This window comes from Pantherophis guttatus, chromosome 3 (genome assembly GCF_059756535.1).
Source record: "Pantherophis guttatus breed Tessera chromosome 3, ASM5975653v1, whole genome shotgun sequence".
Taxonomy (NCBI): domain Eukaryota; kingdom Metazoa; phylum Chordata; class Lepidosauria; order Squamata; family Colubridae; genus Pantherophis; species Pantherophis guttatus.
Genome location: NC_142065.1, coordinates 155,343,991 through 155,356,118, shown reverse-complemented (window position 1 = coordinate 155,356,118; position 12,128 = coordinate 155,343,991). Strand labels below are relative to the sequence as shown.

The 12,128-nt window shown below is 34.3% G+C and overlaps 1 protein-coding gene across 4 annotated transcripts in view; it reads left to right on the top strand.

The window, feature by feature from the left end:
- The window catches only part of ZNF236 (zinc finger protein 236), a 58,046-nt gene that overhangs the window by 30,489 nt on the left and 15,429 nt on the right, over positions 1 to 12,128 (top strand). For 3 of the 4 annotated variants that reach the window (XR_015733334.1, XM_087890385.1, XM_087890386.1), the window contains exons 19-28: positions 8 to 159; positions 2,237 to 2,449; positions 3,285 to 3,555; positions 5,155 to 5,258; positions 5,698 to 6,063; positions 7,027 to 7,172; positions 8,066 to 8,312; positions 8,961 to 9,140; positions 9,880 to 10,038; positions 11,240 to 11,418. Coding sequence is in view for 3 of the 4 variants with exons in the window: in XM_087890385.1 (XP_087746511.1) it covers positions 8 to 159; positions 2,237 to 2,449; positions 3,285 to 3,555; positions 5,155 to 5,258; positions 5,698 to 6,063; positions 7,027 to 7,172; positions 8,066 to 8,312; positions 8,961 to 9,140; positions 9,880 to 10,038; positions 11,240 to 11,418 (2,017 nt within the window). In the remaining variant the exon portion in view is untranslated. The remainder of the gene's footprint in view (positions 1 to 7; positions 160 to 2,236; positions 2,450 to 3,284; positions 3,556 to 5,154; positions 5,259 to 5,697; positions 6,064 to 7,026; positions 7,173 to 8,065; positions 8,313 to 8,960; positions 9,141 to 9,879; positions 10,039 to 11,239; positions 11,419 to 12,128) is intronic. The other variant, XM_087890384.1, reaches the window with a different exon arrangement.

Genomic DNA, 12,128 nt, shown 5'->3' with positions numbered 1-12,128 from the left:
TTAATAGGTGTGAGTATTGCAATAAGGGATTCAAGAAATCTAGCCACTTGAAGCAGCATGTACGTTCACATACTGGGGAGAAGCCTTATAAATGCCAACTGTGCGGTCGGGGATTTGTCTCTTCTGGAGTTCTTAAATCTCATGAGAAAACACATACAGGTGATGAAATTTTGGTAATATTTGGTTCCCTTGCAAATCCTTTTAGCTTATTTAAAATGGACGGTACAATGGGATCAAGACCGGAGATACAGGTAGTCCTCGACTTAGGACCATAATTGAGCCCAACATTTTTATTGCTAAGAGAGACAGTTGTTAAAAGTGAATTTTCCCCCATTTTATGACCTTTCTTGCCATAGTTGTTAAGTGAATCACTGCAGCTGTTAAGTTAGTAATATGATTGTTAAGGGAATCTGGCTTCCCCATTGACTTTGCTTGTCAGAAGGTTATGACACCAGGACACTGTGATCGTCATAAACACGAGTCAGTTGCTAAGCATCTGAATTTTGATCACATAACCATGGAGATGCTGTAACAGTTGTAAGTGTGAAAAATGGTCATAGATTACTTTTTTCACTGTTGTAACTTTGAATGGTCACTAAATGAACTGTTGCAAGTCGAGGACTATCTGTATTTAATTCATCTTTCATTCACCATTTCAATAATAATCTATTGAAAGTTGCTGTGCAATCCAAAGAAAAGATTTATGTAAGTGATCGTGACCATTTCCAGAAAGTGGAATGTATATCACTTTGATCATGGAGATTCCATTTAATTAACGGAATTAATAGTTACCAGTTACAGAGTCTTCTATAAATTCACAAAAAGCAGTATCAGTGTAGTGACTTGTTGAAAAAAACTGAAGTAATAATGAGAGAATACATTTGAAATCCTCACTCAGCCATGAAGCTCATTTGGTGACAACTAGTCAGTCTTTATTACACAAATTTTATAGGATTGTTTTGAATACTTTTGTAAGGGAGGAGTAACTTTATAATCTACCTTATGTAGATTAAAAATGTGGTGAGTAAATAAAAAATAAATACATATGTGGAACTACCGTATTTTTTGGAGTATAAGACGCACCTTTTTACCCCCCAAAAGGGGGTGAAAATTTAGGTGCGTCTTATACACCGAATGTAGCCCTGCCTACCCACTGGCCCCTACCCTTTGGCCTGTGCCTCGCAGCAGTTACCTTCTTGCAAGCAAACAGCACGAAAAAACAGCTCCTTTCAGCTTCAGCATAGGTTAATTAGCATAAGTTGATTAGATCGGCCTCCCGATTCTCAGCTGATTTGCTCTCAGCTGTTTTGTGCAGGGCTCTCCTGCTTGCTGCAAAAAGTGCTGGAGCAGATTTTTTTCCCCTAGCTATGCTGAAAAAACGAAACTGAAAGTAAAGCAGGTTCTTTGCTGCAATGTGACAAAATGAGGCAGAGAGAGATTTCTTTTTCTTTTTTCTCACCAAAAAAGGTAGGTGCAAACAATGGGAAATTTAGGGCAAAAGAGGGGAGTTCAAGATTTTAAAACAAAAGAAAAAAAGCTCTATTTAACTAGGGAATTGTAATAATTGAGATACTATTAATTTTATATTGTGTTGAAAGCAGAAATGGTTAAGTTGTGGTTTGGAGGAATATATGGGGGAAATTATTTGGTTTATCATTATTGGTAAATATAATTAATTGATTTGTAAGAAATTGGATTGCATGGAAATAATTGGAATATTCATATTCATATTGATTAATATACAAAAAAGATAGTTATAACTATTGATTTATATGAAAATGTTGAATTTGTATTAAACAATTGTAATATTAAATAATTAACCAATGTGAGGATGGATATAAAAATAGATGACAATGGGAAGGGGTATAATATAGAATAGAAGGGAAAAATTGAATTTGATTAAGATAAAGAGATGAGAATGAAGGGTAATATTGGTTTTTTAAAAAAAAAATAGATGAGGAATAAATATGGCAAAAAGGAAATATAGAAATTGTAAATTTAATTGAAATGACTAAACACTGTTTAAATTTGTGAACCAGCCAAATACTCTGTTCAAAGAAAATACATTGTATGTTTGTATGTGTGTTTGTCTAAAAAAATTTAAAAAAAACTTTTTAAAAAAAACAACCAAAAAAAGTAGGTGCGTCGTATACTCTGGTGCGTCTTATACTCCAAAAAATACGGTAAGTGGAAGTCATCAGGATAAGTTTTCACATTTGCCTGTTTCCCCCCCCAGGAGTTAAAGCATTCAGTTGCAGTATTTGCAATACTTCCTTCACCACCAATGGAAGCCTTACTAGACATATGACAACTCATATGAGTATGAAGCCCTACAAGTGCCCATTTTGTGATGAAAGCTTCAGAACCACAGTTCACTGCAAAAAACACATGAAAAAGCATCAAACAGTGTCTTCAACAGCAGCAACAGGTGGAGAGGTAGCTGGAGGGGGTAAGCAACTTTCTCTGTGTAGCAGAAAAGCATATTACAGTTAGCCTCCACTTACGACTGGTTGTTTAACTAGCATTCAAAGTTATTACAGTTTTGGAAAGAGTGCTCTACAGCTCATAAAGCACTTCTGGCCATTGTAAAATATTGGATCTCTCTTCCCCCCCCCCCCATCACATGACTGTATTTTCAGTACTTGGCAGTTGGCTCACATTTATAACCAGTTGCCAAGCACCCTCTGATCATGTGATTGTCGTTCGCAATTTTCTCTACTGGCTTCCCCAGAAAGTCAGTGGGGAAGCCCGCAGAGAAGGTTGCAAGGGGGTGGGCGGGGGGGAGAGCGGAACTGAAATCCTTGGTGCACAGAGGGGGAAGGAAAGACCTTGGTGGGCTATCAGGGTTTCAGCAGGCAGATCTTTTGTTCTGACTCTTTTAACAACCTGGGAGATCACGTAATAAACACAACCTAGAGTGCTAAGATAGCAGTCATTGAGCAAAGCAGTCATGGGCATCTCCATTAACAGCTAGTTTGTCCAAAAAGATTCTGGTCCCAATTGTATAGGTAAATTGAGAATTAGCAGTAAATTAGTTTAGGATTTTTTTTGCCTGGAATTGTATAAGTTTTATAGCCTGAAAGAACATGCAGCACAATATTATGTTGTTAGTTGACATAGAACATGTAGTGGCCTTGTAGACACATTTCTGATGCCCTTTAACCTTGGAGTGTCTATATTTTTGTACAATTGCTAAGAATAACTGGATTTTGCATTAACATCCAAGAAGTTTGTTTGATATTACTAAGTCTTTAGAAGTGTTGCTTCCCTATTTTATTATGTAGAAGAAGAAGAGACAGCATCTGAAAAGACAAGCTCTCGAAAATCTAGGCCAGGAGTTATTACATTCACAGAGGAGGAAACAGCCGAACTTGCAAAAATTAGACCTCAAGAAAGTGCCACTGTCTCTGAAAAAGTTCTCGTCCAGTCTGCAGCAGAAAAGGACAGGATTAGTGAAATCAAAGACAAACAAGCAGAAATGGAGGCTGAGCCAAAATATGCCAATTGTTGTACTTACTGCCCAAAAAGCTTTAAAAAACCTAGTGACTTAGTTAGGTAAGTGAATGTAGATTTTTTTTTAGTTTTGATATATGAATTATATTACTTTGCGGTTTACTTTCTTTCATCCTTAATTTAGAGGAAGAGGGGGGCAACCTTCTAGTGATCATCTGCATATAAGCATGAGCAAATGAGTACCACCTGCCACACCAACTAGCTTGTACTATCTCTGAATAATTCTTTACAAGACAGTCTGACTTCTTAATGTTGGCAGGATCTCATTTATCATGCAGTATCAACTGCATGGTCAATATTTTGATGACATTATTTTCCAGTTAGAAGCTGGTCATACTGAAACTGGGTTTTAAAAGCATTTTGCAGTAAAGTCTATAAAAATATAGTCTATTATCTCGGGTTCTTTGGATTTTAGCAGTGATAGTAAAATGCCATAGGTTTTATGACTTTTGAAGAATTTATATTCAATGATACAATTAAATGCATGCACTGATAATTGAGATTTTAATGGTTTTCTCATAGGTACAAATAAAAGTTGTGATCATCTGCAGCAAAGCATTGGTTTTGACTACTTAAATGACAACTGATCTATGGACTTTTTGGCTAAATATTATTTTTTATCATCCTTTTCTATTCAGATTATAATTTGCCCTTCTTTATTCTTTACAAAGTTATGCTAACCACTGGGAGGCAGTATGTGATTGGCTTCATGCTTATTGAGACTCAGGTGTATGTCTGATGAGTCCTAATAAGGATGAAACTAGATATATATTACATCCTGGTGGTCAGTACAACTGAAAATACCATACAGGGTTATAAAAACACAGAAATTTCTCCCCCCCCCCCCCTCAGCCCAATAGTGGAAGTGAAAGTCATTTAATGCTGTATAGAAGAATATGGCATAACTAGGGTGGATAAAAATCAATGATTTTTTTTAAAAAAATAAAAAAAATCAGATTTTTTAAAAATTTAAATCGGATTTTTTTGATTTAAATCGGATTTTTTTTATTTTTCTTGAATTTATTTTAATAAAAAACTTGGGGTAAAAATCTATCGTAAGACAGTTTTCTATTTAAGATACATAAATAATTTAGTTTATTCAGCATGAAATGGAGCTTAGTTATGTAGCATGAGGCTGTATATTCTGCAACACTGGGACTATCGGTGAGTCAACAGTGGGTCAAAGGAGTAGCAGAGATGACAGTTGCTCTTTAAAAATTATGATTTAAATCGAGTTGATTTAAATCAAGCCTTTTTACTAGTGATTTAAATCATGATTTAAATTGTGATTTAAATCAACTCGATTTAAATCAAATCCACTCTGGGCATAACATAACAATTGACTCAGAATTAAAGAAAAGTGGATTATATATAGCAATTTCTTCCCCTATGTCAAATTATTTATAATATGTATATCCTAATTTGTGCTCAGAATCAAGTTTGGAAAGTACAGTATATTGTAGGCGAATTAAAGAAAAAAATTGTTTTTTACTGTGTGCTTAAGCTACATTGAATGTAGACCATAAAGTAATTCTATAGGAATATGAGGCCTAACTGAAAATGAAGCCTAACTGAAACTTCTTAGCTATTTTAATAAACATAATATACCTTATAATGATTAGAACAAATATCTTTGGCTAGGCATGTGCGTATCCATACGGGAGAAAAACCTTACAAATGTGATGAATGTGGAAAAAGTTTTACTGTAAAGTCGACTTTGGACTGTCATGTAAAAACACACACAGGTATGTAAGATCATGAGCACTTCCAACTTAATTAGATAATAGTGAATAAACATCAGATATATTGTACCTTGTATTTTAGGCTAATAAACTGGCATAGATACTTGACTTTCTAATGAATTAACAATTTAGCTTTTAATACTTGAGTATACAGTTTGGTTTCCCTCCCCGCATTCATTTCTTCCTCCACTTATTTGTTTGAAAGATGGTTAAGCCAATATAGCGGAGTTTGTCTAGTTATGACCTAAAAGGTATTTTTTCAAAACTCAGAAACTTAGGATAGATTCATGATTTAGGAGGAAGTCTTCTTTAAACAAATTTTTTATCAAATACTATAAAACATTAATGCAGATTGTTTAATGTCCAAACAAAATCTAAAATAAATTTATATGTGATCAGAAATAATGTATATTTCGCTGTACACTATTTCATTATTCTCCAGGTCAGAAACTTTTCAGCTGCCATGTATGTAGTAATTCATTTTCTACAAAAGGGAGTTTGAAAGTTCATATGCGTCTACATACTGGAGCAAAGCCTTTTAAGTGTCCTCATTGTGAATTAAGGTTTCGGACTTCTGGACGCAGGAAGACTCACATTCAGTGCCATTTTAAATCAGAGGCCAAGAAAGCCAGGAAAGCTGGCTCTCGTGCTCCAGCCAAAGGTCTACAGCCAGTCAATCTTCTGAATTCATCCACAAATGATCCTAACGTTTTCATCATGAATAACTCTGTGCTGACAGGCCAGTTTGACCAAAATTTGCTCCAGCAAAGTATTGTTGGTCAGGCTATCCTTCCTGCTTCTATGTCAGGTAAACATGGAAGTGTATCATTCTGTTTTCCTTGGGGTTCAGTTTGGGAAAGGCGATGTAGAAATGTTCATGCTGTTCAAAATCAAACTCTTCTGCGGCTCCTGTTAATGTTGACGGAGAGACTTTCATGACAGTTGATGGTACAGTCACGTCTGTTTGGGCTCTCCGAACAAAGGCTTCCATAGATGATCTAATTGAGTCTCTCCATCTTTGTGTAGTTTATAACTTATGATTTACAGGTGTGTTTCAAAGTCATTCATAGAGAACATTTGTGGTGTTTTGTGGGAAAATGCTTGGGTTATATTAGAAAAAAAAATCAATTTTATTTTTATGATTACAGGATTTCTATCTTTCCTTACATTAAGATATGATTATTGATATCTTGGAAATAAGATATGATAACTACTAAATTAAAGAGAATGATAAAATATTTTAAAAATCCAATCAGTTGCTTTATAAAATTAGCAATAAATCACAGTGCTAAAATATCAGTAGCAAAATTATTGAAATCCACAAATTCTGATAGATTTATTATATATTATAGAATGCTAATTATTTTGGTATAAATAGTTTTAGCCATTTAGTATGTATGGATTTGTGTTGTGTCATTCCCACTCTATATACATCCACTCACTTAAATTCATTTGTATGTATAGAATGCACACATTCTCTGATTTCATTGCTATCAAAATCAATCAGGATTAATCAATTTGGCACTTTTTAAAATACACAGTACCAATTTTATGGTTTTATTAGTATTACCACTATGCAGTATTGCATATTTATTTAAAAGGAAGATTCATTATTCAGTAAGGCATTCCTCAGTAAGCATTTTTGGGTTTTCAGTTTTAATTATTGTAGTATAGCTTGCTTATTCACTGATGTAGAATAATTCATGTTTAATCTTAATTTGTGTATATAAAAACTGAAATATATATAAAATATGGCTGTTTTCTTTGGTAGCTGGAGGTGATTTAACTCTATCCTTGACAGATGGTAGCTTGGCCACCCTTGAAGGAATACAGTTGCAACTTGCTGCCAACTTGGTTGGACAGAACGTTCAAATTTCTGGAATAGATCCTAGTAGCATTAACAACATTACTTTACAGGTGGGTTTATTCTATATTATTCTTCATAAACTGTTAAATAAGTTGTACATAGACAAATGCCCATAATCTCTTGCTTTTAATCTCCAGATCTTTCATTTAATGCCTAAATGGTGTTTAAATGCTGTTTTTTCTCTCCTTTCTACAAGGAATGTTCTTTGCATAATTGTATTTATTCTATTGCCCACTTATTTAGAATATGGATTCCTAATTCTACCTAATTACCCAAAAATTTTGAATGCTAAGAGAACGTAATAGGCATCCCTCTAAAAGGGGATTTAGAATAGCTGAATTGATAAATGTGAAAAATCAATCATATTTATCATGTCATATTGCTGAGAATGTTTCTTATCATCTTTCTGACCCAGTATCTCTCCTATTTTATATTTGAAAGTTTTTATCAGGTGATGAGGCACTGTGAAGAGAAAGCCCTTGACCTGCAGCTGTCCAACATTTTGATTTTCTAAGAAAGTTAATCATGTTCATGTAGAGTTTAAAAGCTTTCTTATAAATAACACTTGACACTTTGCTTTGAACAAGTCAACTTTAAAAAAATAATTCTTCAGATGGAATAAGAAGTCTGCTGAGTGCCAATGGACATGAAAAATTTAGATCTTTCAATGCTAAAAAGGAAAATGAAGCGGCTCAGATTCACAAAATACAACTTCTGACAGAATTTGTATTTTATTTAATACCTGCCAATTGTTGGTTGATGTTTGAAATAAGCCAATGTAACATTTCCATAAAACATTAAAACTATCCAGCTTTTGTAAGATTGAACAAATTATTATCTATGAGATGAGCCAACTTTTGTTGCTTGGGTATTATAGTTTTACTATATTCGGATTTAGAAAATAAAAATGGAATATATCCCTATTGGACTTGTTTCTTTTCAGATTGACCCCAGTCTTTTGCAACAGACCCTTCAACAGGGTAATGTACTGACCCAGCAGCTAACAGGAGATCCCAGTTTGGCGTCTCAGAACTCCTCCCTACAGACAGCAGAAAGTACAGTGTCAGCAGCAAATGTGGTAATACAGCCTTTGTCAAGCTTGTCCTTACAGCCCAATGTTACTTCTTCAGCAAATATGACAATGGGGCCTATGGCTGAGCAAGAATCCGTATTGGCTACAACTACTTCAGGTAAATATAGTAAAAAAGCAAATTCATCGGGAAGCTCTTTGATTAAAATGATCTAAATTCTTCTTATTTTCCTATTTTATAATCACACCACTATAATCTGATAAAAGACATATTTCTATTACTAAAAATTTCTAAAATAGATCAAGATAGGGCCATCTTATGCTCACAGGCCAGAAATTCAACATTTCTCTCAGGAATATCGCCCTGAAATCACTTGTGATCCTCCTGAGAAAAAGCTGGCCTATGTCTGAGTTCTGAACTGAGGGATATTTTTCTATCTTTTATTTGCTTAAATAATTTAAAATATGATTGCTTAATTCTTTTGAAAAATCAAAGATTTGATTCTTCATTGAGGATGGTTCTACAAATGGTCACCTGGAGAAGTCTGGAAGAAAATTCTTCAGATTAGTCCCAAGAGTCACAAACAACCTTCTTACTCCTTCAGATCTAACCCAGATAGACCACTTGTTTTTCCACTATTGTGATTCCAATTCTTGGATTATCTATATGGAAACCATTAATATGTGATATGTATCAAAGCCAGCTCCCTTACATTTTTCAGTTATGTGTCCAACACCGTTAATAACATTAACTATGAATAATGTAAAACCGGAGTACTTTTATTTAGTTTATTTTACTCATGTTCAGGTTCACAGGATCTCTCTCAAGTTATGACTTCACAGGGAATGGTATCAACTGCCAATGGTCAACATGAGATTACACTGACAATAAATAGTTCTGGTCTTAGTCATGTTTTAACTCATGCTTCTAGTTCAACCACTACAAATTCATCAGGAACCCCTCAAGAGATCACCCTTACTATATCTGGCAAGTATAATTGTGAAGTTATTCTGATTCTTCTCCATTGACTCTTTTTAATGAAACATACTCATTTGCAGGTTTATCTTAGGTGAAAGATTTAGGGTATTTAAAAAAATATATATATTTTTTTAATATCCCATCTTCAATTAAAAGGATTTAGGGTATTTATGAGGGGTTATATTTGGTGGGGTTAAAATGTAGTGTTATAGTAAGTTTTGTACAAATGTTCTTGATCTTTAACTGATGAGTATACATTATAGAATGTTTTTTTTTGTTTTGAATTTTGAGGCTTCTGGTGAAGAAAAACTTTACTGCAGATTTTGCTTCACACGTTTCCTCCATATATTTGACAATATTCAGTTTATATTGTGAAATAATTCATAATTACATACTTTTGAACTTGACAAGAGTCACCATACTTGTCTTTCAATTTGTTATACAAGTGACAATAATTCTGTGCTTTATTTCATTATTGGTATGCTCTCTGTACATTCTGATCCTGTCAGTATGTATTAAAATACTGTAGGATGCAGTGGACCTTTTAAAAGTAGAGCTTAGTCATACTGAAACTTTCATTCTGAAGTTTTTACATAAACTGTTCTCTTTCAGAAATGAAAAATTGTTCATTTTAAAGATTAATAAAATGTATAAAGTTTCATGATGGCACTAATTGCTGAGGGCTTTGTTACTGTAAAAGGAAAGTGGAACTTAGATCTGTGGCTAAACAATTCCATTTTCCATTTAGGCCAAGACCTTATTCAACACATTTCCTCTGGCAACAATGAGCTGAATGGGAACCTACGATTGGCAACACCTAATATCACTAATCAATCACCTGCTACTACACTAACTATAAATAATGATCAGTTACTGTCTCAGAACCCAGCATTGAATAGTTCTTCAGGTAAGTTTTCATTTATTTTCCTCAAATTTGCTAGTTTGCACATAGTTACTTAGAACTATTTTACAGTGATCTCAATGGAATTTACATTTGAAAAGATGTTATAAATTATTAGTTTGAACTATATGCAGGGTGGATTTGATTTAAATCAAGTCGATTTAAATCATGATTTAAATCACTAGTAAAAAGGCTTGTTTTTTAAAAGAGCAACTGTTATCTCTGCTACTCCTCTGACCTCCTGTTGATTTAACAACTGTCCCAATGTTGCAGAATATACAGCAGTGGTGAAATGTAAAATTTGTTACTACTGGTTCTGTGGGCATGGCTTGGTGGTGGTGGTGGTGATGGGGTAATATGACTGAGTGGGGTGGCCAACCTTTTTTTTTTTTTTTTTTTTACTTTTAAAACCATTTTTTCTACAACCTCTTCGACCAAAGAGGTTGTAGAAAAAATGCTTTTAAAAATAAAAAAAAAAGCCTCTGATGATTGTGCGGCTCAGCTGGGCAATGGGCGGGGGGGCAGGGATTTTTGCTACCGGTTCTCCGAACTACTCGCCTCCATCGCTACCGGATTGGGCAATCCGTTCCGAACTGGGAGCATTTCACCCCTGATATACAGCCTCATGCTACATAACTAAGCTCCATTTCATGCTGAATAAACTAAATTATGTATCTTAAATAGAAAACTATCTTTAGATAGATTTTTTACTCCAAAAGCATTATATTAAAATAAATTTGATAAAAATTTAAAAAAATCCGATTTAAATAAAAAAAAATCCTTTTTTAATTTTTTTTTTTAAAAAATCATCAATTTTTATCCACCTTGACCACATGGTTATCTTTAGTAGGAAGTATGTGAGACAGCCACAGTTTGGAGGAATAGGGTCATGGAGAGAATGTGATTTACTTTGTCAAGGTGCAAAGATGGCACAATTTACCTTCCCAAGGGGCTTAAGTTCAGTCCAAAAATATGCAACCGCAGGAGTCATTTTAATTGTTAGGAATGCACTCCCCCCCCCCCAAAAAAAAGAGGTGAGTAGCACAGAACTATCTTGGAGTAAGATACTTACAGTTGTAGCTGGAATTTAAATTTTGCATGGGTTACAAAATGGCTAAATAATGAAGAATCTAAGAATGTTGTACAGTACATCCCCAATTATGAATTGCGATTCTGATTTTGAATTCTTGTGGTATACTTTTTGTAGAACTTAACACTTCAAGCGGAAACCTTCCAACGACACCACCCATGTCTCAGCCAGCTCAGAACCTAGTAATGTCATCCCCAGGTGTGGGAGGAGATGGTAGTGTCACATTGACCCTGGCTGATACTCAGAGTATGTTATCTGCTGGTCTTGATGCAGTGACACTTAATATCACTTCACAGGTTTGTGTCATTTCTCTTATCTGTTCTATCTTGTTCTTAATGTTTGCTAAAATCATAAAACTTGGGGGGAAAAATTAAGATAATCATAGGTTAATCCTACTTGTATAGCAATGAATATTGAACATATTTTAAAAATTGTGCTATATACCTTGCTCTTCGTGTGGTTTCAACTTTATGATATATCTGGTGCTGCAATATTTCAGGGTCACTATGTAATTGAATTTTTGCTTATATTTCCTAAAGGTAAGATGGGATATTTAGGCTTTGCATCCAAACTTCTGTTGTTCCCCCTCCCCCCCTTCTTGCTATTCCCTTTCCTTCCTAAAAATTGCTCCAGATAATATGGAATTCTAAAGATGGCATGAGAACTTCAGGGGGAAGCATAGATTAACAAATATAGCTCCCTTTTTTCTTCCCAGGAAGCATTGAATTAGTGGGACTAGAAATTCTGTTGTGATTTTTGTTTGCAGAACAATAGTTTGAATCCAGCTGTCCATTAGCTCTCCAGTTACAAAGCACTTTTGTTTTCCCTTAATTTTCCCATTAATTTATCTACCTGTAACGTATCCATAGATTGAATATAAACCCATCCCTTGCAGTAAGAAGAAAATGCAGAAGAAAGTTACATCTGTGGGAGATATTTTAAATGTAGAAGTTTGTTAAGGATGGATATAGAATATAACTTATACTCTATATCCTTCCTTAACAAA